We start from the raw sequence: 27,716 nt of genomic DNA, 5'->3' as shown, positions 1-27,716 counted from the left end.
TATATTTGAATGAGGGCTTGTGAAAACAGAAACACTTTATACACCAAATAAAATAAACATACAGGCAGAATTCCACAGTGCAACAGACATTGTACAATAACAACAGGACCTTATGTTGAGATATGGAATAGGGATTAAGACAGCTTTGAATGAAGACTCACCTGAACCTGCAGAGAATGACCATGGCCGTAGTGAGGGAGACCAGAGAGGTGCTGTAGCCCACCGTGTACAGAGCCTTCACGGATACATAGTACATGTCCTGTTGAAAACACAAGCACCGTTTATTAACCTTTACTTACCCAGGGTTCTCTTTTTAACATTTATTTACCAGGGTAGGTTCTGTTTTGAACCTTTATTTACCAGGGTAGGTTCTGTTTTTAACCTTTATTACCAGGGTAGGTTCTGTTTTTAACGTTTATTTACCAAGGGTAGGTTCTGTTTTTAACCTTTATTTACCCAGCGTAGGTTCTGTTTTGAACCTTTATTTACCCAGGGTAGGTTTTGTTTATAACCTTTATTTACCAGGGTAGGTTCTCTTTTTAATCTGTATTTACCAGGGTAGGTTCTGTTTTTAACCTTTATTACCAGGGTAGGTTCTGTTTTTAACGTTTATTTACCAAGGGTAGGTTCTGTTTTTAACCTTTATTTACCCAGCGTAGGTTCTGTTTTGAACCTTTATTTACCCAGGGTAGGTTTTGTTTATAACCTTTATTTACCAGGGTAGGTTCTCTTTTTAATCTTTATTTACCAGGGTAGGTTCTGTTTTTAACGTTTATTTACCAGGGTAGGTTCTGTTTTTAACCTTTATTTACCAGGGTAGGTTCTGTTTTTAATATTTATTTACCCAGGGTAGCTTCTGTTTTTAACCTGTATTTACCAGTTCTGCTTAGAAAACGAAAATGTCTAATTATCATATTTTTTTCTCCATGTGGTAAATACACAGGTCACAACATGTTTACAGGAACGTTTTGAAGTTGTATTTGGAGTGTATTTCGTGAATGTTAGGAACTAGGCTACACTGGCACACCTACTTCCAGTGAATGACACTAAGCTAGGCTAACGGTGTGGCTTTTCCCTAAGCCTAATGCATGCACAGAGAAGAAAAGGGTATGTATCTGCTTGTCTAACTCCAGGGTAGATGGCAAATAAGCTAATTTCCCAAAAAGTTGGCGTGTTCCTTTAAAGGTAATACTAATAATAATAATAATAATAATAATAATAATAATAATAATAATAATAATAATAATAATAATAATAATAATAATAATAATAATAATAATAATAATAATAATAATAATAATAATAATAATAATAATAATAATAATAAAATAATAATAATAATAATAATAATAATAATACACTTTATTTGTATAGAACCTTTCATACAAGAATTGCAGCTCAAAGTGCTTCAAAGCAGTAAGAAACACAAAAATGCTAAATGAGCACATAAAGTGCAGACATACGGTATACAAATTTCAAATCACATAGTTTTTCACATTAGGCTCCAACATCCCAAATAGGCCACCTTGTTTATGGTTTGATTCTATGAATCTGTAATGTCATCAAACAGCAACCTCTAGACAAAAGAGACCCTTTTGGTACTGCGTTTTGTTTCTATTTTTGGTCTGATGTGTGGGGTTGGATTTGAGTGGGGGAGGGGTTACTATTGCTCAGGCTCTGCCAAGAAAGGTGTGGAGAAGAAGTCACTAAACACAAACCCACATGTCAGACCAAAACAAATAAAAACAAGTTAACAAAGCGCAATAGCAAAGCGGGGCTCTTTTGCTATAGCGGTCATTGTTTGACTGCATCGCAGATTCTACCTTTAACAGTAAGACACCATGCAGGGTTAGTGGGAGGTGCTACAGTATAATGCTTACTGGGTGGGTGCTGTTGCCCTCGTCGAAGAGACAGGCGTCCACGTAGTGTGGGATGGTCTCATGGTCCCAGCCGAACTCTGTGCAGTTACGGCTCACCTTCCCCGGCTCTGCAAACAAACAAGCAGCATTTACACAAGGCCAGGCCCGTTTCTTGCCATAATTATGCGGACTATGCGGTTGCATAGGGCCCCCTAAAATGCCATAATTTTATTTTTTATAAAAAAAGATATATATATATATATATATATATATATATATATATATATATATATATAGTATACATATATATATATATATTTTTTTTTTTTATCATTTACATATTTACATTTAGTCATTTAGCTGATGCTTTTATCAAAAGCGACTTACACGTTTTGTACAACAAGACAGCTGAGGAAGGCTACAACTATTCACTCAATACACTGTATACTGTATATATCCTGTAGGGATGTAACAAATCACCAGCTTAAAAAGAATTACAGATAGGCTACTGCTTATGACCGCAAGTGGGCGTTTCTTTATTAAAAAAAATATATATACATAAGTAGCTTACTGACAAAAATGTAGTTGCATTTTCAAACTTTATTTACCTTTAACTTTATCTTAAATAGTTCCATTTAAATTTCAATATTGTAAGTCAGAAATTTAAGGAAAATGCAGTATCTCTCTCATTTATTTGGATTTGGGAGATGTTATAATGCAGGTTTGGTAAATCCTGTACGTTTTCAGGAGTTTCTTGATGTAGGGGAGCCCCAATGTTTCCTATTTATTATTATACAATGGCATGCACATTTCTTGATTCTGATTGGCTGAAACAGTCAAGTTACCAGTTGTTATTTTGTATAACACACTCCACGTGACCCCAGATCCCTCCCACAACCGAATTACTTTTTTTTCTGTCTGAATCAATCCGCCTTAGATAGAAAAATGGAAGTATGAATAGCTTTTGAACAAATCCTCCAAAAAAGATACAGTCAACTGGAATATGTTAGTTCATTACATACACATGGATTATGTAATTAATTTGTCATGACCCATTGTGAAACAAAAGAAAAAGCTCTGACATTTAAAAAAAATTAAATGGCTGTCGATCAGATTTTGAGATCAGAGGTTCTGTGTAGGATTGTTAGTAACTGTCTAACTGTACATATGGCTGTTTACACTAGTAACTGTTTACCTGCATATATAACTGTCTCCTCCAGTGACTGTTTAGTTGCATATATATCTGTTCCCACTAGAGGGCGCTCTAGGCGGAGCCACCCAGGTACACCACTTTGTGGCGAGTATAAAAGCAAATGTATCCTCCCACTTAGTTCTCTCCCCCTATGTCTCTCAGTGAGAGAAGACCTGTATGTTACTGCTGATCTTTCCATGTGAATAAAAGAAACCACGCCAGTTCAGGCTCAAGATAGAAACCATGCCTCTTGACCACATTATTGTCGCCCTATAGCCGAATTCTGTTAACAATTTTATTGATTGATTGATTGATTGAAAATGTTATTAACAGATTGCAGAATGGGTACAATACAGTACGGCTCAATACACACAATTGTTAAGGGGATGCAGACCAGAGAAAGACTTTCATCTTGTTTACATCAGGGTCCCCCATTTTCAATTCATCATAACATACATACATGACATACAGATAGACAGTACTGATACATCTATACATTTATGACATACCAGATTTACAAATACAGTACTGTTTGTGATACAAAAATAGTCTAAAAAAGAGAGTATATACATTTGAAGAAACTGTACATTGGAGGAGGTTGGGTAGGTGGGGTGGAGGGGGAGGGGGGTTGGGTAGGTGGGGTGGGGAAACTGTACATTGGAGGTGGTTGGGTGGGTGGGGGGGTTGGGTAGGCGGGTGGGGGGGGGGGGGGGTAACTGTACATTGGATTATCGACGAAACCTTACTTGGTCCCAAGAAAAGGGTCTTGTGTATTATTGGGTTAGGACATTTACTGGAGGGGGTTGGGTTAGGACATTTACAGGGGTCAGTTTCGAATTGCAGTCTCCCGTAGTTGCTCTCTTTTGGTTTTGAAAGTGATTCACATTCCTTTACAGCTCTGGGTAGAGCATTTAGTCCCTTGTTTGAGCCAAATCTGGGTTTAACATGGTTTGTGGAGCTCCCTCTGGTGTCTACTAGTGGATCTACTATTGGATCTACTTTCTCTGTGGATGGTTTTGTGAATAAATCTCCATTATGCTTCAATTACTGTGTTTATTGTATAGCAATAAGGTTGGGTGAATTCTGTCATTGTATAAACGCATTACATCACTTGAAGTCATGTGTTATACAAATTAGATCACGCCTATGGGGGTCTAACGACCCTCGGCTGTGCCTTGGGCCTAACAACCACCCATAGGCGTGATATAATTTGTATAACACACTCCGTCGTGTGATGTAATGCTTAATCATTTTCTGTCATTGCTGGGGTCAACTTGAGATGTTTCATTTGGATTTGTGAGAAAAAAATATATACGTTTTTTTCACAGATCTAGCCTATTTTCCTCTAAACACGCCAGCCATTACCCTTATCCCTGTAGCTAATGCGCCAGCTTTCCATAGCCTATTTTCACTGTGCGTCACTATGTTTGGAGAGCTATATCTATATTCTATATTATAGCTATGGAGACAATACTATGCTCATTTGACAGTCACTTTCTCCCGTTGAACATGCAAAAAAGAGATAATTCTACATGTATACGTTCACGCGTTATCCCGTGGTGAATATTGTATAGTTTAGGAGTGATCTGGGCTAATTCCTGAAAAGCTGAGTTATAGGGCACTATATGAATTTTTCTAAAGTCGTTGGCGTTTCTCGCCTGGACACGCTACTATTTCCATATCAAATGTATATAATAGGTATTTAGTTTCATCATGAATGCATCAAAGGGGGGGGGGGGGGGGGGGTTTGATGCTCTGATCGTCATCAACGGCATTCGTTTTGAACACCACAGATGCTGATCAGCTGGATCGATATGAAATCATTGTAGGATCAAGGAGGAATTGATGTCAGATAGTCCTTACCTTTGATCGGCTGTATTCCAAAAAGAATATTCCAATTGTCTGATCGCGATTTCCAGTATTGGTGTCCATCGGGTCCCAGACATAATCCGGCACAACACATGCATCGAGTGGCCATGGACACGTTCCAATGTGATCGGGTGAAGCGTTAGACTTGCCTGGACCAAATTCTCCGCCCGGAGGACATTAGATGTGACACAGGGTCTGGAACAGGGTTTCAAAGGGTGGGCGATACTGCCACCTAGCAGTATATGTCCGGTATTGCACTTTTGGCGTGTCAGTATGGCTTTCAGCGGTAACATATAGGTCCGTGAGTGTAATATTGATATTAAAATCGATAATATTAAAGGTGACATGCATTATAAATGTCTTTTTTCAGTGTCTAGCATTGTATTATAGTAATAGGAGTTAGTATCAATGTGTTTGTGTCTCTAAATACCATATTGGCGGAATGCCGTCATTCAGGTCATTAATTTCCTGCTCCATTTTAATCAGGTCGTTCTGATTTGACTCGCATGGTGACGTCACGTGGTGAGGATGGAGCGGATAGTGATCCGATTGGCTCTGTGGTTGTAGCGCACCAAACGGGGTTTGACAGAGAGCGAGCGAGAGAGAGAGGGAGAATCAGATAGACCCTCGCGACAGAGCACACATACACACATGCGCGCCGCGCTGTCGTCTCTCGGTCTGTCTCTCTCTCTCCCCCTCTCTATCTCTCTCGATTCGGGAGCATGAAACGAACGCCCCGTCTATAGCTGTAGCGCACGGCACAGTGGAAGACTTCCTCAAACGGGAGAGGGAGAGAGAGAAAGAGAAGGGGACCTGCGTATCTCGCACACAGCTGTGTTTACACAGTGCTCTCTCTCTCTCTCTCTCTCTCTCTCTCTCTCTCTCTCTCTCTCTCTCTCTCTCTCTCTCTCTCTCTCTCTCTCTCTCTCTCTCTGTCTGCCACTCGCAGACTGTGTGGATGACTGTCACTGAAAGTGCTTATGGGCGGAGCCCAGCCAATAACAGGCTGAAATCTTGAGGCTGGAAAATGATGCTTTTGAGTACTCCATTAGAAATATAAAACAATGATTTTTTTTAAATAAACCTTACAGATGTCTTCCATAGACTCACAGGAATTGTGTAAAGTTGCCCAAATAGTGCTAGGAATAGCAATGCAGGTCCCCTTTAAGTTTTTGGTGTCCAACGGTTGGCGAGCAAACACGTAATATTACGTGGTTGGTGCATAATGAGTTAAGGTGGGCATGCATTTAACATTTAAATGCATCAATCTGGTGCACTTTAAAGGGTTTGGAATCCCCCCACCATAGTTTCACAAAATAGGGGCCCCCAAAAATTTAGAAACGGCCCTGCACACACCAGCAGCATGTACACAAGGCGCACACAAGCACACAATGTTTCATATGATGTCATAAGCATCTTTTTCAAAACCTGGAATGTATAAATCTTTTAAGGTAGCACATTTGTCAATTTAATAGTTCCCAACACTATACTACTGACAATAACAAAAATATCTCTTGTTTTCATTGCGATTATTGCACCTGTTCACACTTTCAATGACGGCTCTTGTCTGCCTGGAAGAGAAGTGGGAGTTTTCGCTCTCAGAAAAGACCAAAATGGCTAAAGTGATCCCACAATTAAATTAACTCCTTTAAAATGTCCTTCAGCTACGGTCCACTGTAATCCATGCCATCCTAACTCCTGTCCTCGATCTACATTCTACAGCCTCAAGACTCCTGCCATCATCCTAACTCCTGTCCTCCATCTACAGTCTAGTCCATGTCATCCTAACACCAACTGACCATAGTCCTCTTCGCTGATGAACTCAGAGAACAGCTCAGGACAGTTGACCTCCACCACCTCCCCCACCCTGGCAGGCTGCCAGCATGTCAGGTTGTCCCACATCCATGGGCAAGGGCCTGGGGACAAAACACACAAAACATTATGATCAGAGAAAAGACACGACTTCCTGTGTTTTAAAAGACATATAGATTCTGTGGTGGAACAGTAAGAAGCATTTTGTATGAAAGTATTCTGTACTTCTGTATGACAACTATTAAAGAAACTTGAACCGGAGAGGTTAATTATGAGTGTGATCAAATCTTCATGGTTTATCAAATTGTTTAAACATTGCTAAATCAAATACATTTTAGATTCAGGAGTTCCGTAGAGGACTTGATGTTCTTAGCCAGGAGAAATGATCAAGTACCACCCTGTCATTCTGTGAGTTTGCCTCTTAAGCTTTCAGGGAAAAGGGAGGGACGACCAGGTGAGGGGTGTAAGGGGAGGATACAGGGGGGCGGGGGAGGTTTGAACAGAGGCGGCCCAAATTAAATTGACATTATCAACTTCAGAGGCCAGAATGTGGGACCTATAAACACATTTACTATCCAATAGCATTGTGAGGCTGAACGACAGGACCCATTGACTATTGTTAGATTCTGATCAAACTGGCCAGTATCACGTCTTCGTCTGTTTGGCTCTCCATCCAATTCCTCTGCGTTGTGTACTTTTAATGGTCCTGACGTCTCCGATACTGGTAGATAAGATCCTTATCTTCCCCCATTAGTGCAATCCATAAACCATAATACTCCTCCACTTCCGTAAGAATTCGACACTTCGACAACGTGAGATACCTTGTGAGGAAAAGCGTTGTTTTATTTCTCTAAACAGAAACCTCATAATCAGATGTTATCAGATGTTATCAAATTGTATCGTCCTTGAAGAGTCTATTCTAATGATCTTTCGGTGTGTTCAGATTGTCCTTTTGTGATTCAGTCCAATAGTGTTCAGGCCTGTTCGTTAGCCTAAGACCATCCTCGTGGTAGCCGAAGCTACTGATGTCATGGCATTCTTCCTCCCCCCCCCCCCCCCCTCTCTCGTGATGAGAGGAGAGAAGGTCCTCTGTGTGATCTCAGTCCTACTCGCTCTCGGTCAGATTCTAGTCTGCCCTACCCGGAAACACCGTTCGACTTATAGGTCTTCGTCGTAGCAACGACGGCCCCCCGCCCCTCTCCTGGTTGTCATGCGACGTGCTGTCATGACGACTGCTAACCTTTCACACCATTAAACGTTTCATCCACTGTTGCATTAAAGAGGTCACCCCTCTCCTCCTGCTCTGGGCCTACACTCTGTTATCTATGTTCTTACAAGGAATGTAAACATTCGGCTGGCTGCTAAACCTTCTGCAGTGATGGCTACTGCCTCTTCTTCTATCACCGTTTTCTAAAGCGAACCATGCACATTTCATTACCACCGTTTTTAGCTGTGGTCCTCTCTCCCCAATCTATACATCACATACATTGAAAAAGCACCGTTTTCTCTCAATCCCCCCTTGATTCTTATCACCCCTTCAGAATCATAAATCATTATTTGGTTTTTCAATTAATTATGCCAAAAATAGCCTGTGGTTGAAGCAAACCAACCTCGTCTCTCGTGCACAAGAAACAAAGACGGCCCACGGTCAACCCAGTGATCCTGCTGCCTGATGTCTGTTTGCGCCCCCCTTCGTGCACAAAGGGAACCGAAACCGACCACCAAAACCAACAACATCCAACGACTCATAACCATTGGAGCCCCCCTGTCTGCTCCCAATAATTATATCCTGTTGTTCTACTGTTCTCAGTTATATCTACCTTCTATATATATATATATATCCTTCTATACATATATCTTATATATGAATCCTCCATTTATATCTCATACTCCTAATCAATGAACACAGGACTTCTCGCTGTTGTCTCGTCTCTCGATCTCCTGCTTGACTCTGAAAGGAAGTCCCTGTTTGTTCATGATTCACCGCCCGTGCTCTGTTGTTTCAAAACGCTCTCTAAACAGCATCTCCGCCGTGAAGGCCCCTCCGATGTCTGCCTCGTTCTCCCCTGGGCAACACCGCCTGCGACCGCTGGACTCCGCCTCGTCGGTCATCTCCGCCCTGTCGGTCATCTCCGCCCTGTCGGTCATCTTGGTTGAGGCTCATCTCCACCGCCGCCGTCTCCTCCCTCTCGTCGTGGATCATCTGTGTACCAGGCTGCTGTGCCTGGCCCCTGCGGCTTCCTCCTCCTCCAGTCTGTCTCCTGGCCATCTCCATCGCTGTCGGTGTCATTCCCCCCTTGAAAGCAGAAACACAACACCGGCAGTCTTTCTGTACACTCGACCCTGTGTTTTCTATTAGTCTACCGTGGCTTTGGGCCTGCAGCTCGTTCTCTATATATATTTTTTTTCCTCTGCAAGCCCCTATTTGTTCTCTATTAGTCCCCCACCTTCTCAACACCCATATCTAATCCTACAGGGCTGTTCCCTGTTTTGTTGTCTTCCGGCGTGACACCAGCAGCTAAACGATACCCACTCGGCGCTCTACGTTTGTCCCACGGTTGACCCCCAGCGCGCGCCAGTTCTTTCTGGTGACGTGTCCCCTCAAGACTCTGCCTATTTATTAGGTGTGAGAAGGCCCCACTGGAGATCGAACTCCCTCTTATTTCATAATTAAACTTATTTAATTAACCTGTATATCGATCTTATTATTATGATAATAACCTACAACCGAGCACACAACATAAGCCCTGTCCCCCTATCTTTTGGCATCCCACGCACTTGGTATCCTCACGCACGGACCCTCTTCCCGCCTCTTTGTGATAACCCAAAAACAGTGCAACAACCAAAAAACCCAGAATCAGTGCCTAAAACTATTTGCATCGCTCTAACATACAACAGAGCAGGTTGGTTCCCTGCTCCTAACTCACATACGTACTCGTACTATCATCTAACATACAACAGAGCTGTCCGTCGCCCTATACCCTACGGGGCTGTCTACCGTCGCCCTGGAGCTGTCACCGTTGCTCTATACCCTACGGGGCTGTCTACCGTCGCCCTGGAGCTGTCACCGTCGCTCTATACCCTACGGGGCTGTCTACCATCGCCCTGGAGCTGTCACCGTCGCTCTATACCCTACGGGGCTGTCTACCATCGCCCTGGAGCTGTCACCGTCGCTCTATACCCTACGGGGCTGTCTACCGTCGCCCTGGAGCTGTCACGTCGCTCTATATACCCTACGGGGCTGTCTACCATCGCCCTGGAGCTGTCACCGTCGCTCTATATACCACACTTTGAGTTCCTTTACAAAGTTCTCACATACACCACCGTGTATACACACAAGCAGTTGGTAATTTTGAAAAAATTCAACTCCTTAATTAACTTAAACTCTACATATTCGCCTATGGGTAATGGAAACTCCCCAGCACTACCCCCCCCCCCCCTCCGCAATTAAACTCCTTAATTGAATTAAACTCTAAATATTCCCCTATGGGTAATGGAAACTCCCCAGCACTACCCCCCCCCCCTCCGCAATTAAACTCCTTAATTGAATTAAACTCTAAATATTCCCCTATGGGTAATGGAAACTCCCCAGCACTACCCCCCCCCCCCCCCTCCGCCACTAGGTGGCGACCTACTCCTCCATTTGCCTGTATTATCCCACTGCCCCCCTAGATGGCGGCCAAAACTCAGTCTAGAGGATTGTAGGTGACGTGTCACTTCCTGATTCTAAACCCCTCGTGGCTCTGCGGCCATTTTGACTCGGTGCAAATGGCTACTCTCTCAACAAACGGCCGCTGCCCTTCCTTCTTTCCTATCCATTATCAGGGGACGCTTTCTCAGACTAATACTCTTGCCTGATCGGACATAATACACACTGGTACAATCTCCTTTCGACTTTCCTTCTGTTATGAAAACAGTCCCGCCATAACAATTTTTCGATCTGATTCAAGCGCCCCCCCCCCCCTTTCCTCATCTCGCATTTACCCTCCTTAAACCAAAACTGTGCAGCCTGCCTCATTTGCTTTTCATTCTCTGTAGATAACACCCTCGATTTTCACCATGGCTCTCTGCGTCAAACTAGAAATGTTTACGTTTACGGATTCACTATCTGTTCGTTTTTATTTGGCTTAAAATCAAAACAACCGTGTGCACAGTGAACTCACATTTTTGATCGGAGCGCTGTTTCCCCTACAGCGCTGGTTTGCCTCCTGACCGCTCGACTCGCCGCTCTCTCCCAGGGCTGGCCGGCCTTGCTTCGATCATGATTCTCCCACACATTGATGACTGTTGTCCACTGTCGCCCCATTATTGAAAAAGTCTTTATCCGTTGTTCTTATCTCTTGCTTTCTGGCTGTCATCAACAACCAACTGTTCCCGTTGTTTTAATCTCTTGCAAATCCGGGTCACGGCACCATCTGTTAGATTCTGATCAAACTGGCCAGTATCACGTCTTCGTCTGTTTGGCTCTCCATCCAATTCCTCTGCGTTGTGTACTTTTAATGGTCCTGACGTCTCCGATACTGGTAGATAAGATCCTTATCTTCCCCCATTAGTGCAATCCATAAACCATAATACTCCTCCACTTCCGTAAGAATTCGACACTTCGACAACGTGAGATACCTTGTGAGGAAAAGCGTTGTTTTATTTCTCTAAACAGAAACCTCATAATCAGATGTTATCAGATGTTATCAAATTGTATCGTCCTTGAAGAGTCTATTCTAATGATCTTTCGGTGTGTTCAGATTGTCCTTTTGTGATTCAGTCCAATAGTGTTCAGGCCTGTTCGTTAGCCTAAGACCATCCTCGTGGTAGCCGAAGCTACTGATGTCATGGCATTCTTCCTCCCCCCCCCCCCCCCCTCTCTCGTGATGAGAGGAGAGAAGGTCCTCTGTGTGATCTCAGTCCTACTCGCTCTCGGTCAGATTCTAGTCTGCCCTACCCGGAAACACCGTTCGACTTATAGGTCTTCGTCGTAGCAACGACGGCCCCCCGCCCCTCTCCTGGTTGTCATGCGACGTGCTGTCATGACGACTGCTAACCTTTCACACCATTAAACGTTTCATCCACTGTTGCATTAAAGAGGTCACCCCTCTCCTCCTGCTCTGGGCCTACACTCTGTTATCTATGTTCTTACAAGGAATGTAAACATTCGGCTGGCTGCTAAACCTTCTGCAGTGATGGCTACTGCCTCTTCTTCTATCACCGTTTTCTAAAGCGAACCATGCACATTTCATTACCACCGTTTTTAGCTGTGGTCCTCTCTCCCCAATCTATACATCACATACATTGAAAAAGCACCGTTTTCTCTCACTATGTAAATGTGCAATTTTTTTTTAATAATAATAATAAACTTTATTTGTATAGCACCTTTCATACAGAAACTGCAGCTCAAAGTGCTTCACAACAGAAAAAAGACAGGCATAAAATGAGCACATAAAGTGCAGACATATAAAACATTCAACAGTTCAAATAAACATTTAAAGACTTTTTTTTAAATAGCTAAAAGCTAAAAGTGATGTTGTAATTTTCCAACCGAGGGTCTTACAGGGTTAGGAAACGTCCACAGCTCACATTTTCAATCACAGCAACAATAAGATGTTTCTTATTTTTCTAAGAAAATACGATTTTAAGAGATGACTCATTTTCACTGTACTGAGGGAAGCTGCTGGTGGATCAAAGTAAGACAAGAGGACCAACCCACCTATCTCAAACCCGCCCTCTTTTCTTGATCCTCTGATCACAACGGTCGCTGTCAGAGGGAAGGATCAGATTGGAGGATCAAGAAAAGAGGGTGGAGCTTGAGATAGGTCGATTGGATACAACCTAGCAGGGGTTGTGTGTCTCTATAACAGCCACGCTGGTGCTGATACATTGACCTTCGACATACATTGAGGCTGCCAATGAATTCCATGACCTTGGCCACCCTCTGCTAACACCCCCCCCCCCCCCAGTCTCCCAGTTACTGGTGTCACTTTCAAGACAGATTGCAACAAATTGCTTTTGTCCATCAGCCACAGTGAGTTGTAATTTAGACCTGATGGATATTTCTTATGTTGTTTACAATATACAATATACTGTATGTGATATGAGAAAACACTAGTTAAAGGGGAATGCCACCCCTTTTAAGATTGTATTATGTTCTAAAACTGTATGTTTTTGTATAGTATAGTTAGTATAGCTAGTATAGTATAGTTATATATAGTATTGATTGATTGATTGATTGATTGATTGATTGATTGATTGATTGATTGATTGATTGATTGATTGATTGATTGATTGAAAACTTTATTAACAGATTGCAGAATGGGTACAATACAGTACGGCTCAATACACACAATTGTTAAGGGGATGCAGACCAGAGAAAGACTTGCATCTTGTTTACATCAGTTACAGATATAACTGTATATTGTATAGTAGTGTATATAGGACTCATTACCTTTTCATTCCTAAGCTTAGCATTGTATTGTATTTTATCTTAGTACTTTTTACCATGTCTTATTTTATTATCTATTCAAGTTCTTTAATAGTTGTCATACAGAAGTACAGAATACTTTCATACAAAATGCTTCTTACTGTTACGCTCCAGAGACTGTGCTAGACAAGATAGTATCAAATAACATAATAACATAATATAGCATGAATTTAGAAGAAGAAAATGAGGTCACAGTGTTCGGTATAGACATATGTACAATGTTCTGAGTTACCATATAATATACAATACACAATACTATGCAGTGTACTAATGTACAGTACTATCTAGTGCAAAGCAGAAATGGGATGAGGTACAATTTTAGGTACAATTTACAGTAAGGTGTACGAGTTTGTAGTGCAATCCTTCATCCATAAATATAAAGTGTGGGGAGTGGGTGCTACAGTGTGTTTGTTTAAAGTGGGTGTGTGCTATAAGTGTGTGGAGTGGGTGCTACAGTGTGTTTGTTTAAAGTGAGTGTGTGCGTGTGGATGTGTGTGCTATGTGCGTTTGGTGGTTGTTGTTGTGTAGTGTTCATTCATTGTTCGTTTAGCAGCCTGATGGCCTGGGGATAGAAGCTTCTTCTGAGTCTTTCTGTGCTCGCCTTGAGACTCCTGTATCGCTTGCCTGACGGCAGCAGTTCAAAGAGGCAGTTGTTCGGGTGACTGGAGTCTTTAATGATTCTCTTAGCCTTGCCCTTGCAACGCTTGTAGTAAATGTTCTGGAGGGTGGGGAGCCCCCCTCCAATTGTGCGTTCGGCTGAACGTGTCACTCTTTGTAGTCTGCTTTGGTCTTGTGCAGTGCTATTCCCAAACCAGGAGGTGATGTTGCCGGTCAAGATGCTCTCTATTGTACATGAGTAGAAGTTCTTAAGGATCTTCTGGCTGACTTGGAACTTCCTTAGGCGCCTGAGGAAGTAGAGGCGTTGTCGTGCCTTCTTCACAACACTGTTAATGTGTGTGGTCCATGTCAAGTCCTCGGATATGTAGGCTCCGAGGTACTTAAAGCTGTTGACTCTCTCAACCGGTGCCCCGTCGATGCTGAGGGGGCTGTAGTCCTTGACCCCCGACCTCCTGAAGTCCACAATCATCTCCTTTGTTTTGCTGACGTTCAGGGAGAGGCTGTTTTCCTGGCACCATCCCGCCAGGACCTTGACCTCTTCCAGGTAGGCCCTCTCGTCGTTGGCAGAGATCAGGCCCACCACCACTGTGTCGTCAGCAAATTTGACGATTGTATTGCTACTCCGCTGAGCCACACAGTCGTGTGTGTACAGGGAGTAGAGGAGGGGACTCAGAACACAGCCCTGGGGGGCCCCTATGTTGAGGGTGATGGATGAGGAGGTGCAGTTCAGCGTTTCCGTTAGCCGGTAATTACCGGTATTTGTCCGGCAAAATCTCCTGAAGTCCGACATATTTAATTTCTCCGGTCTTAATGTCCGGTGAAAATAATTCCCTGAGTCTAAGCACAATTTGATTATTTGAATTGTATTAAAATAGGCTAAAATTAAATAGCCTATGCGATGAACGAAACGATCATTACATTTGTTTCCTCGTTGCTTCTAATAATGACAACGACGTTGTCAGCGAGAGCTTTAAAAACGTAGGTCTCGGTTCGCTTCATCGGACCAAACGCGAACCAAATATAGGAAGTGATTATTATTACCACTGCTCGCAGCACTCACTGCAAAACAAGCACACTGCATCTAATCTCTCTATCTATCTATCTATCTATCTATCTATCTATCTATCTATCTATCTATCTCTCTCTCTCTCTCTATGTCTGTGCATCTTGGGAAGAAGGAAGAAAAAACGCGGCTTATTATTATTACCGAGGCGCGCGGCTTATTATATTATTAAAACGGCTACTTGTGGGCACTCATAAAAACACCGTGGTCTACAAGTTGTTTAGCGAGAGGATGGTGGTAGGTAATGTGCTTCAATAGAACAATGGATCAATGCCATGTCAAAACTCGGCTCCGCTGATCTGGGCTCCGCAGTACACACACAGACACACACACACGCGCGCGCGCACACACAGGATCGCAGCCACACACACATTTCCACTGTCCAATAGACAAGCGCCCTTTTCGACCGCGTGACATTGAGGTGGAGAGAGTAGTCACGCAAACCACGATAATGTTGCAGTCTCTCTGCTTTCTCAGTTCTTCGCTTGATATAATTAATACAAATGTCCAATATAACGGAATTCGTTAGCTCATAAAAATGTGATTATAACAGACTGCTGTTCAGTGTCGGACCGACTGCCACATACGCGGTCTATTTTATTTCAAGTCAGCAGCAGCACGGAGACGGAGTATCGAGGGACTTATTTTATTTGGAATATATTAATGACTGTATACGCAAAAGTAGCCTAGTTTTAAGTAATAATATTATAAATCTACATGCCTTGAGGATGACATGAGCCTGCCTATCAATTGTTTTAAAGCTCAATAAACTATGACCGGAATTAATCTCATTTGTCCGGTAGTTGAAATCTTGCAGGTCACGGAGACCGGCAACAATTTTTTCTAACGGAAACCCTGGTGCAGTTGCCTGCTCTCACCACCTGGGGTCTGCCAGTCAGGAAGTCCAAGACCCACTGGCAGAGGTCATAGCCCAAGCCCAGGTCCCTGAGCTTGGCTATGAGTATGGAGGGGACTATGGTATTGAATGCCGAGCTGTAGTCGATGAATAGCATTCTCACATAGTTCCCCTGCCTCTTGTCCAGGTGTGATGCTGCTGTGTGCAGCACATGGGATATGGCGTCCTCCGTGGACCTGTTGGGGCGGTATGCAAATTGCAGGGGGTCCATGTTGTTATTTTATTTGTAGTTTTTGCACAATCAAGGCGGGCATGGCCACCTTCATTTCACTACATGTCTTGTGTATGTACAGTATGTGACTAATAAATGTCTTGAATCTTGAATCTTGAATCTCCCTGTGTCGCGGGGCAGTTCAGTCAGTATTTAGTGAACACTCTCTCCAGAGAGAGAGACCCCTCCAGTTGGTGATGTAAAACCCGGGCTGCTACCTAGACAATGAATGGGGCTCTGACTTTATGAGGCCATAAAATGTACACGTGAGTTCTTACACCCAAAGCTCTGAACCAGCATTAACACCTCATTTAGGTGTAAAGAGCTCACACAAACATTTTACGGCCTCATAAAAGTCAGACCATTAGTCTCTCTTTGAGTGGCGCGTATACTGGGGCCATATTGTACGCCGACACTAGCTACCCGCGGAAAGAACGAGACAGAGAGAATGAGTGGTGCACAGACGTGCCTACGAGGTACTGTATACTGAGGGCCACTAGAGCCTCAGAGAGAGAGAGAGAGGGAGAGAGAGAGAGAGAGAGAGAGAGAGAGAGAGAGAGAGAGAGAGAGAGAGAGAGAGAGGAGAGAGAGAGAGAGAGAGAGAGAAAGAGACGGAGGGAGAGACAGATAGATAGAGAGAGATAAAGAGAGAGAGAGATAAAGAGGTAAAGAGATAAAGAGACAGAGAGATAGAGAGAGAGAGTGAGAGAGAAAGAGATGGAGGGAGACAGAGAGAGATGGAGAGAGAGAGAGATAGAGAGAGAGAGAAAGAGGAGGAGAGAGGGAGAGAGAAAGAGACAAAGGGGGAGACAGAGAGAGAGAGAGAGAGAGAGAGAGAGAGAGAGAGAGAGAGAGAGAGAGAGAGAGAGAGAGAGAGAGAGAGAGAGAGAGAGAGGAAAGAGATGGAGGGAGAGACAGAGAAAGAGAGAGAGAGAGGAAAGAGACGGAGGGAGAGACAGAGATAGAGAGAGAGATAAGAGAGAGAGATAAAGAGATAAAGAGATAAAGAGAGAGAGAGAGATAGATTCAGTTACCATCAGTAACACCCTGGGCTGTCATACCACAACACACACACACACACGCACACACACACATGCAATAGAGCATTTACACAAATACATGCATACATACATACATACATACACTCACATACTGTACATACCCACAAATACTACACACTCACAAACACACACATACTCTCACACATACATTTACATGGACACACAATATTTGCACACACACACACACACACACACACACACACACACACACACACACACACACACACACACACACACACACACACACACACACACACACACACACACACACACACACACACACACACACACACACACACACACACACACACACACACATAATATCCAAACAAACATACCATATTCGGGACTGTTTCCAGGGTCGTCTGACAAGATCTTCTCCATGCATTTCTGCTGCTCCATCTTGATGACACAGTCAGAATGGCCCCCATGCTGGCCTGAAACCTAGAAGAAGACACACACAATCCACAAAACACTTCATTTCAATCCAATATAATTACATTACATAAGGTTCAACCTGGTGAAGGACATTCAGGGATACGTCAGTGCATCGCGCTGGTTGCCCTTTACAGCGGACACAGCAGAATCTCCCCAGCCGCTTGGCCCTTCTCCATAACACACTCTTGCCTTTCAGGACATTAACAGCAAGTATATGAACATGATGACAAATATCAAACCAATTAGCTAAGCCCTGTGATCATATTATTATGTGGTGCTAAGGACTCACGCAGTTTCTCCCGGAAGACAGTACAGGTCAGAAAAGGGAGTCATTTGACGTAGAAACTGTACATACACAACTATCATCTCAGTTACAGTAAATTACAACTATCTCAGATCACTTGAGTGTTTATGTGCTTTAATTTACACATTATAAGTCACATAAAGCTAATTACAATGTCTGTTTCAGAATTATAATACATCTGTGGGCGTACCGGTCATACTGACCATGGGAGCTAAACAAACACTTCCGGTTCCCAGTATATGGCAGTACAGGAATTGTAGTCCACATAAACAGCGTTAGATTAGACTTTATAAGCTTTCAATGTTGAAAACTTGGAACACAAACAACATAGATTATGTTTAAAAGTAAGATGTTTAGGTTATATTCACTTGAGTTAATGTGTTTATCTAAAGAACCAATGAAAGATAACTAGCCCTTTCCATTGTAAGACATTTTTAAACATGATTCAAAATGTGTGGTTCCACATTCATATGATGCTTGTGTACATATGCGATATGATTGATAAATGATAACACTATCATTACATCCTAGGACGGGATGGATGAGAAATAGCTGATGTTTTGTTAAGCTCACAGACAATCAAGGAGAACCCACTCAGATGGTCTTAGAAAAGAGTGGAAAATTAACATGTGTTTGTATTTACAGACAACCAAGAGATCTGGCTCTGGGTCAAGATGCAGAATGGGTGTAAACACATTGTATCACAAAAGTTGAAACTCCAGTGATTTGCATCTGAACACAGACAAGACACAAAGTGAGACCAGCTACAATCATTTAAATTGAGACCCCAAAGTAATCTACATTTGAACACTCAAACCAGCTGAAGACGATGTGGAGTGAAAGACAATGCAAATAGCAGTCTGACCACACCTATAGAGACTCAACTTAGTATCTCCACTTAGTATAGTAGGAAGTATCGCTTTAGATGCAGATTTACACTTGGGAGACAAAGCAATGCAAATGCCTAGAGAGGACTCTGACCACACCTAGAGACTCAACTTAGTATAGTATAAACACAGGTGATGATGTTGCAGTCATGAAAATCTACCTAACTCCCATACTAACAATAACTAACCAGTCGTTTTCATCATCTCTTTTCAAGAGGCACATGAATTAGAGAAGTGCCCGAGATGAAAGATTAATGATGAAAACAACTTTTACTTACAATCCCCTCCTTCTATTCTCTGTTTATAACCAATAACATGCATGACTATTCCTTTTAACAACTAATACATTTCCATGACTGCAAAATATCAACCACAAAATTGAAACACAATTATCTAAATGTACAAGGTATACACGTACATTGATCATTTAGCTGACACTGTATGACAGGACATCAAAAAGGGCACACCTCTATCAGCTGAGTAACAATGGTCATCAAAGTGTTGAGTGCTACAGTGTAGGTTAGTTTATTAGGACAAATGCATGACAGTAAGGTTAGTTAGGGTTAGATGACAAAACGAATGATTGTTTTTCATGCAAAATTAACTGGCTACCTAGATTTTATGTTTTTCCCCATGCTATGCTATGATGAGCCACACTGAGATGTGAAGAACAACCGAGAAGTCATGGCGAGGTAAGTATCTTGAAGAAGCACACCATCGTACGCGGCCTGAGGTAAGATCAACTTCAATTTAAGACCATCAGAATATGAAGACAAGGAGCTATTTTATCTGATTCAAGACTTTGGCCATTCATTTACAAATTTTATTTAAAGTGTAATGCTGGAAGATCTAGTTAGATACAAGATCTGATAAAATTGTAGTGAATGTGACCTTCTTGACGTAAGGAATCACTGCTAATGCAATTGGCTTGCATTTCCTATTGTCAATTAAGTGATTTTATTTACAATGAATTGAATTAATCCCAAAATGATTTTCCACTTTAGCAGAAAGGCGTTGAATCATTTATGTGAGGAGTTTTCTAAGGCAGTGTTTATCACCCTCAGATCACGAATTGGTGAGAGGACAGGACGAGTGAGACGACGCGTGACCTGAACCACGAACGACGGCAGGACCAGACAGAGAGGAACACAACCCAGTGACCTGAGCGACCCACGACAGCATAGAACCACCAGGGACGCCGCCAAGGAGCTGCGGACACAACCAGAGGCGACGACAACAACCGTGGGAGAACCATCCAACCCAGCCCACAGACATCCCCAAGAAAGTGGAGCAGGGGACCACGAAGGAGACTGACCAAGGAGACACTGACGAAGAGGAGATCAACCTTTTGACGGCCTCCACCCCGGCACTGCAGACCACGACAGACCAAACCCATCACCTGCAAACGGGAACTGAAGTCCCCGACCATCAAGGTGGATTCCCATGACAAGATTGTCATCCGTGTGAGAGAGAGCGTCCTACTGACTAGCCACTACACCGGCGGGCCCTCGCCCTCCATCAAGTGGTACCGCAATGACGAGGAGAGGACAGCGAAACCAGCACAACACATTCAAAAACGCCCGCCCCCTCGCCCCTCTAGTACCGCGATGACGAGGAACGGGGGGGACCAACCACCACACAGCACGTTCAAGAACGCCCTGACCACCATGTCTCTAGGCCTGATAGGGGCCAAGCGTGAGCACAGTGGCAGACATGTGATGGTGGTGGAGAACAACATAGGCTGCAGGAAAAGACCACTATAGTTGACTGCTACCGGTGACCCTTGACAAGGTACACAGGGAGCGGACGGCGACCTCCTGTAGGCCCCCTCTGAATGAACGACGACCAGTGAATGTTCCCGACTGCATCGTCAAGAAGAGACATCATCAGAGACCTGTGGAACAAGATACTTCTGAACACACATTGTCCACATTGTTATGTATGTATTGGCCCTGCCACACGACAGACCGAGAACAGATGATCAACACTTCACAGCAACTGTCAGATTCACAAACAAGAACTGTTTCACAGAGTTCATATGTATCTGGAAAATTATTGACTAGGAATATGATGAAATACAATCAGTAAGATTGCATTAACCAATTTTATAATGACAATGAGAAATGATCACAGAGTCACATTGCAAAATGGTATTGTTAAACAGGGCAGAACCAGTTGGATTGTTCCAAGACACCAAGTTTGTTTTGACCATTGATAGTATGCACCACAGAACAATGCATAACGATTATCATAATCACCTTTTATATTAACCACTAGGTTAACGGTTTTCAATTTTATTTTGACACATTAGCCACTAAGGTAATGTCTATTGTATGTATTTATTTAATTTTTATGTGTTACTGTTTGGCCCTGCCACACGACCGACAGAGAACACCTTGTCAACAACGACGCAACATCATTCAGATTAATACCTTCACATGCAGGAAACTTTTCACACAATTGTATGTATCTGCAAAACGATGAACTAGGGATGTGATGAAACTAAATCAATGAGAAAGCATTAACAATGGTTAGTAATAATGAGCTAAAATGTATTGCTGAAGGAAGAAGTGACCACATGATCACATTACATCACATTTGAATCACTTAGGTTACAAAATTGTATTGTCAGACAAGAAAGAATCAGTTGTTTTATTCTCTCATAGAAGAGGACATGTAACGTTGTTTTGCACCTGTATGGTGAACCATTGATAGTATATGCACTAGAATTACATACAGAAGCGATGCATAAGACGTTTTATCTCCTCATTTATAGAGAAGAAATGGAGAAAATTGCCTGATTCTAAGTAAAGACCAACAAAACTGAGGCAATCACAGATGAAAGTGACACTCAAACTCAGGGTAAATACAACTGGATCCTAAGTAATTTCATCAAGAATCATCATAAAATGTGCAAATATATAATTATATATATTTGTGAACAGTTTCCCATAATCAATCATGTTAGTTTTATTAACCACCAGGTTAACGGTTGTTAAAATGTTTTTGTACACATTAGCCTTATGTGTAAATCCTATTCCTAATAATTATGCACACAATTTTGTTTTTCACCCTGTGCACTCTGACCACACAGACAGTGCATGTATTTAATTGGTTTATTACGATGCCTGTATGCACAACGATCACATTAGCTCCCCTGAGTCACGACATGAACGACTGAAGGTATGCCAAGATATTTGCACAGCGATAGCTTCTAATGATTATGTTAATTGTTGTTTGATATCAGAGATGAGGACCACTCATTGATATAGGTATTTTGAGCGATTAATAAAAGAAAAGGGTGACATCTATTCCCACATCTCTGATATCAAAATAACACAGACCGCAGTCCAGTCGATCATGTCATGAATCATGTATATAAATAATACTAGTTTAAATTATTAGGCCAACCAACAGAACACATTGGCCAACATTTTCATTATTTTAATTATTTTCTATTTTTTTCATTATCTGATAACCGATGGATTACATCGGTCCCCACTTTTACCTGTTCCAAACAATCCTGGTATATTATACATTAATCTCACCCACATTATAAGAAAGAAAAGTGAGTATTGTGGTATAATATGTCCTCATGTAAATATGTTCCCCTTACCTGTGCCCCCCCCCCTCTCTGTGGAATCACCCCCCTCCCCTGTGTCCCCAAACCTGTACCCCCTCCCCCCCATCTGACCTATCAAATGGGACCACACACCCCCCTTGTTGAACTATAAAGGGCTCCTCCCGACCACAATCAAGGTCTTTTACCTGGGTGATTTCAGCTGACCACCTGGGGAGAGCCCCTCAGCCATTCTCTCTATGTATTCTATCTGTTTGGTTAATAAACCTTTGTTATTATCCAAGCCTCGGTTGACTGAGCACATTCTTCATCAGGATATCTACAAATATCCCACAACTCTCACTCGCACGCACGCACGCACGCACGCACGCACACACACACACACACACACACACACACACACACACACACACACACACACACACACACACACACACACACACACACACACACACACACACACACACACACACACACACACACACACACACACACACACACACACACACACACACACAAGCTCACAGAATCAATTGGCAGAATATAGTGTCTACAAGCAAAATCAATGCAGAGAGAAGAGACCCAAAGGGCTGATAAAATACGAATATGATGCTCAGTTATGATGCTAGTTTCAACATGGGGTTCACACCACATAGTGAATACGATGCTTCATCAAGGTCCTTTCGTAGTCCAGCCATAGCGCACGTATGCAGGGCAGACTGCAGGCGTCCACCAGTGTCTGTGTGGACTAAAATGATGCAAAAGCCAGACCTGAGCAGATGACCCACGTATGACTGTCCGTGCACCTCTAAATTTTTCTGTCCACATGTGTATGTACCCAGCGTACTTATATAGTTTGTCTATGTCTACTACTGTGTACCGTTGTCAGAACAAAATATGGCTTGGCAAGAATGCCGGTACACTCTCTTAGCACTGAAGATGATGTCTCAGTAGTCTTAGCGTATCACGCCACAGCATGAGGGAGGTAGCATGTGGTTCACCCCAGAGTGAGGGAGTACTTGGCACTGAAGGTCTTACCATCATGTGGTTCTTGGGGGAGGTCTTAGCCCTGAAGGTCTTAGCATCATGTGGTTCTTGAGGGAGGTCTTAGCCCTGAAGGTCTTAGCATCATGTGGTTCTTGAGGGAGGTCTCAGCCCTGAAGGTCTTACCATCATGTGGTTCTTGAGGGAGGTCTCAGCCCTGAAGGTCTTAGCATCATGTGGTTCTTGGGGGAGGTCTTAGCCCTGAAGGTCTTAGCATCATGTGGTTCTTGGGGGAGGTCTCAGCCCTGAAGGTCTTAGCATCATGTGGTTCTTGGGGGAGGTCTTAGCCCTGAAGATCTTAGCATCATGTGGTTCTTCAGGGAGGTCTCAGGCACTGGCAATGATCTCATTAGTCTTGTCTCGTCGGGTTCGCACCACAGAGCGAGCGAGGTCTTAGCTCTGGGAGCTCTCCTACGCTCCACCAATTAAACAAATCATCTAAACAAGTGCTGGTGTTTCCTCAGTGTCATCTGGACCCAGCGAAGAGGACACTGTACTGCACTAATGAAAATAAACTCAAACACACTGTTCACACGTCACCATGGCAACTGCACTGTTTCCCGCATGTTTACACGTGACAGCCCACCGCCACAAATAGATTTGCCAAAAGGCAGCAATAACAATGTTAACAGTGTTCCTTGCCTTGTACGTTCATTGCTTGACTGTGTGCAGTAGAACCTCACTTCTCCAACCCCCTCAGGAGTGGAGGTCGTTTATTAGACTGACATTTGGAATATTTAAATATTTCTTTATTCAATAAAGCAAACTGCAAAGTTATCTCAAAGTGCAATAGTTGGCAGAAGATGGGTTTATATATGACATACGGTAACATGTTTAGATATGCAACAGCCATGTGAAGTAGAGCACAATATCAGTTCCTTGAACCAGTCGGGTTGTAATTCCGAGGTTTGTATAAATGTAGGCTGGTAAAGATATGCCTCCTAAAGTGTGTAAACGGAAGTACAGGCTACAGGCTTTCCGGTTTCGACAAAACAATTATAGAAATGTGTGAAGTGCACAATATTTCCTCGTTTAAGCCACTGCAACGGCTTTGCCTAAAGAATTTACTACATGACCGGGACGTTCTAGCTTGTTTGCCGACAGGATTCGGGAAAAGTTTGGTCCGTTCGGAGGCAGCTTCCAGGGGAAGTACAAACACCGGAAATTCTACCCTATAGACTTTGGGCAGTAGTTCTTTACCAGGCTTTATCTCACGAGGTTCTACTGCACCTCGCCCGTTCCTGTGGCCAGAAATAACCGAAGGACCAGTGGGGAACGACACTCAGCGGTCATTCATAAAGTCTGCAGTCTAAGATGCTAAGGTGCACAGACAGAGACAACCCCATAAGACGTAGACTCATAGTAGAGACAGAACCAGCCAGAGGCCCCGGAATGACAGCCAGGAGCCCAGAGTTACAAGCGCAGACACGGAAGTCACATCCAGAGAGGTCGGAGGTCACATCCAGAGAGGTCAGACACAGAGGTCACATCCAGAGAGGTCGGAGGTCACATCCAGAGAGGTCGGAGGTCACATCCAGAGAGGTCAGACACGGAGGTCACATCCAGAGAGGTCACTGTGCCACCCCCTCCTCTGCCCGAGCTGCCCGGAGCTACAAGCACAGACATGGAGGTCACGTCCAGATAGTCTGCGGTGCCACCCCCCTCCTCTGACCGCGCTGACAGCTGCACAAAGCTGGGGGTCAGAGGAGGAGGAGAAGGAGGAGGGGGGGGGGGGGGGGGGGGGGGGGGCGGGCGGTGCAGCCGGGCCCCAAGGGGACGCTCTTGTCTCTTTGTGCCGGCGTCAGCCCTCATCAGCGCCTGTCCCTGGGAGACCACCGGGCGTCGCGGCTTTATGAGATTATGAAGCGCCAGTGCCAAGGGACCGGCTCTCTCTATTCACACTGACGTCAGCGCTGCTCAACGTGGGGCTCCTCGTACACATAAAACACGCTGCCGGGAACCAGTGTAACACAAATACATCACGTCTGCCGCGCCGGGCCGGGCCGTTAAGCAGCCCTAGACAGTTACTGCCTGCGTTTTAAACGCTGTGTGAATGGCCACCTGTGGAATGGCCATTCGTTAATGTGAACACACACAGGTTTTTTGGTACACAAATGACTGATGACACATGTTTAATTTCTGTTTGTAGTAGAGTGAGAAGAATGAGTGTGTTGGCAAATGTACAGTAAGGAAGCTAACCACTGTGATTGATGGAGCTTGGCTCAGTGAGCCTGGGAAAGTGATAGAAAAGATGTGTAATTTTGTGTGCGTGTGTCTGTGTATGTGTATGTGTGTATGTGTATGTGAAAGTGTACGTGTATGTGTGGGTACGAGCGTGCGAGTGTGTGAGTGTGTGTGTGTGTATGTGTGGGTACGAGAATGTGTATGCGTGTGGGGGTACACTATGAGGTCTCCTGTGACTAATTATATCACTGTCTGCTCACCCTAGATTGCTATACCTAATTAGGTCAAACTGTAGTGTGTGTGAGAGAGAGAGAGAGAGAGAGAGAGAGAGAGAGAGAGAGAGAGAGAGAGAGAGAGAGAGAGAGAGAGAGAGAGAGAGAGAGAGAGAGAGAGAGAGAGAGAGAGAGAGAGAGAGAGAGAGAGTGTGTGTGTGTGTGTGTGTGTGTGTGTGTGTGTGTGTGTGCGTGCGTGCGTGCATGCGTGCATGTGTGTGTGTGTGGCGATGCAATGCTTGTTAATTATTACAAGGCCAGTGGACCAGAAAGCCATATATCATATTTCAGACCTATTGGCTCCCTGCTCCATGCCATGACTTTTCTATTACTGGTCTCTCTTGCCAGTATAGTGCACTGCTTCTGGTGACCGCATGACTGACCATTGATCATTGTTGTAAACTAGCCCCGTTCTCCCCAAACTGGCCCCACAGTGCTCCTATAGTGGTCCTATAGTGGTCCTATTGTGACGTCCCCCACTTTACCTGCAATGGGGCGTCTTCTGACTCAAAGAGCATGGTAGTGGCTAGGTCGTTACCCAAATTTGAAGCACCTGTGCAGTGCAGAGAGCTGCCTGCAGCACCATTATATATGTTCCCCTGTCTAATCCCTTCTGTCTGCTTTCCCATCTCCCAGGACAGGTTGTATCAACACTCAACTGGGAATCCTTTGACTATGGCACCTGTTTGTGACAAATTGGGGGCTCGTGCCGTTTGTAGGACCTTGTGACAATTGGGGGCTCATGCCATTTGTAGGACCTTTTTGTAGTAATTAGAAATTTACTTTGTTTGTAATTTGGCCTAGTGTGGTTAAAAGTGTGGTTAAATTAGTATTTGTGCTTGGTAATTTGGCTAGCATTTGTAATTTGTGATTTGACTAGCATTTGTATTGGAGTTCCTGTTGGGACAATTTGTTTGGGCTCTGTCTGATTATAGAAGGGCTAATTTAAAAAAATAATTAGGCTAATTCATTGAACTAGTGGCTGTGACCTGAGGGTTTGGAGCTAGTATTTGTAGCCTGTTGGCTATAATTGGTTTTAGCCTAATTATTTGTATGCCAGTGTTGGGGAGTAACATGTGATTTGGTCTTTGTTCTTGGGGTGTTTGATTGTTTGGGATTTGGGGAAAGTAGCCATTTGTTTTTGTGCAGATTTCTTGTCAAGAGATTTGTTCATTTGTTTGGTTTCAGTTTGTTATTGCTCGTGTTGAGGCTTTGAAGTTTGATACCTTATTGACACTCTGTCAATACAGTCTGAGACAGTCTGTGTGTTTTGGGAACCATTAATCCCCGGTTAGGCAAAGATGGCATGTTCCCAATAGGGGGACTTGTCTTGGTGTGACCTTTAGGCGGCTACAAACGTGGGTAGAGCTAGGCACTTGTGTCGGTGCTTGTGTCCTCTCGGGAGCACGTCTCTGGCACAGAGGAGTGGCTGTATAACAGTTTTAGTGCATAAGTACCCCCTGCATGTAGTGGCACGAAGATTAGGGTTTGAGGTATTAGTTAGTTAGGCTCTGTAGTTAGTCAGGGTGGGGAGGTTTCATTTGATCAAACTGTCTTGTCCTTGGTATTCACGCTTCACGGTCCCAACATAAGTTTTGTTTGTTTGTTTGTAAGCCAGTTTTGAACAACAGAAAGAACTTCTGCTTATGAAGCACAGACGAGAGTTGGCTTTGCAGAGACAAGAGTTGGTTTTAGATAAGGTAAAGCACAGACGAGAGTTGGCTTTAGAGGAAGCAAAGCTCAGACGAGAGTTGGCTTTAGAGAAAATTAAGCAAAAGACTGAGCTTGCCAAATTAGATCTGCAGCATAGGGAGCTAGGGGTTGTCTGTGTTCCCTGTTCCTGTACGTAGCATTTCTCTCATTTCAGGTTTGGGAAGTGGTGATGTGCAAATAGGTGTGCGCGCTGAGTTGCCTGTTGATGGTGTGGACATCAT

At 43.6% G+C, this 27,716-nt stretch overlaps 1 protein-coding gene across 1 annotated transcript in view; it reads right to left on the bottom strand.

The window, feature by feature from the left end:
• The window catches only part of adcyap1r1b (adenylate cyclase activating polypeptide 1b (pituitary) receptor type I), a gene marked incomplete at both ends in the record, with an annotated part of 69,428 nt that overhangs the window by 18,877 nt on the left and 22,835 nt on the right, over window positions 1–27,716 (bottom strand). The window contains 4 exons of the mRNA XM_084308375.1: window positions 162–259; window positions 1,881–1,987; window positions 6,720–6,836; window positions 17,412–17,517. Coding sequence (XP_084164501.1) covers window positions 162–259; window positions 1,881–1,987; window positions 6,720–6,836; window positions 17,412–17,517 — 428 coding nt within the window. The remainder of the gene's footprint in view (window positions 1–161; window positions 260–1,880; window positions 1,988–6,719; window positions 6,837–17,411; window positions 17,518–27,716) is intronic.

The sequence above is a fragment of the Notolepis coatsorum genome, assembly GCF_963971535.1.
Source record: "Notolepis coatsorum genome assembly, chromosome: 2".
NCBI classification, from domain to species: domain Eukaryota; kingdom Metazoa; phylum Chordata; class Actinopteri; order Aulopiformes; family Paralepididae; genus Notolepis; species Notolepis coatsorum.
This window is presented reverse-complemented; position numbering and strand designations above follow the sequence as displayed.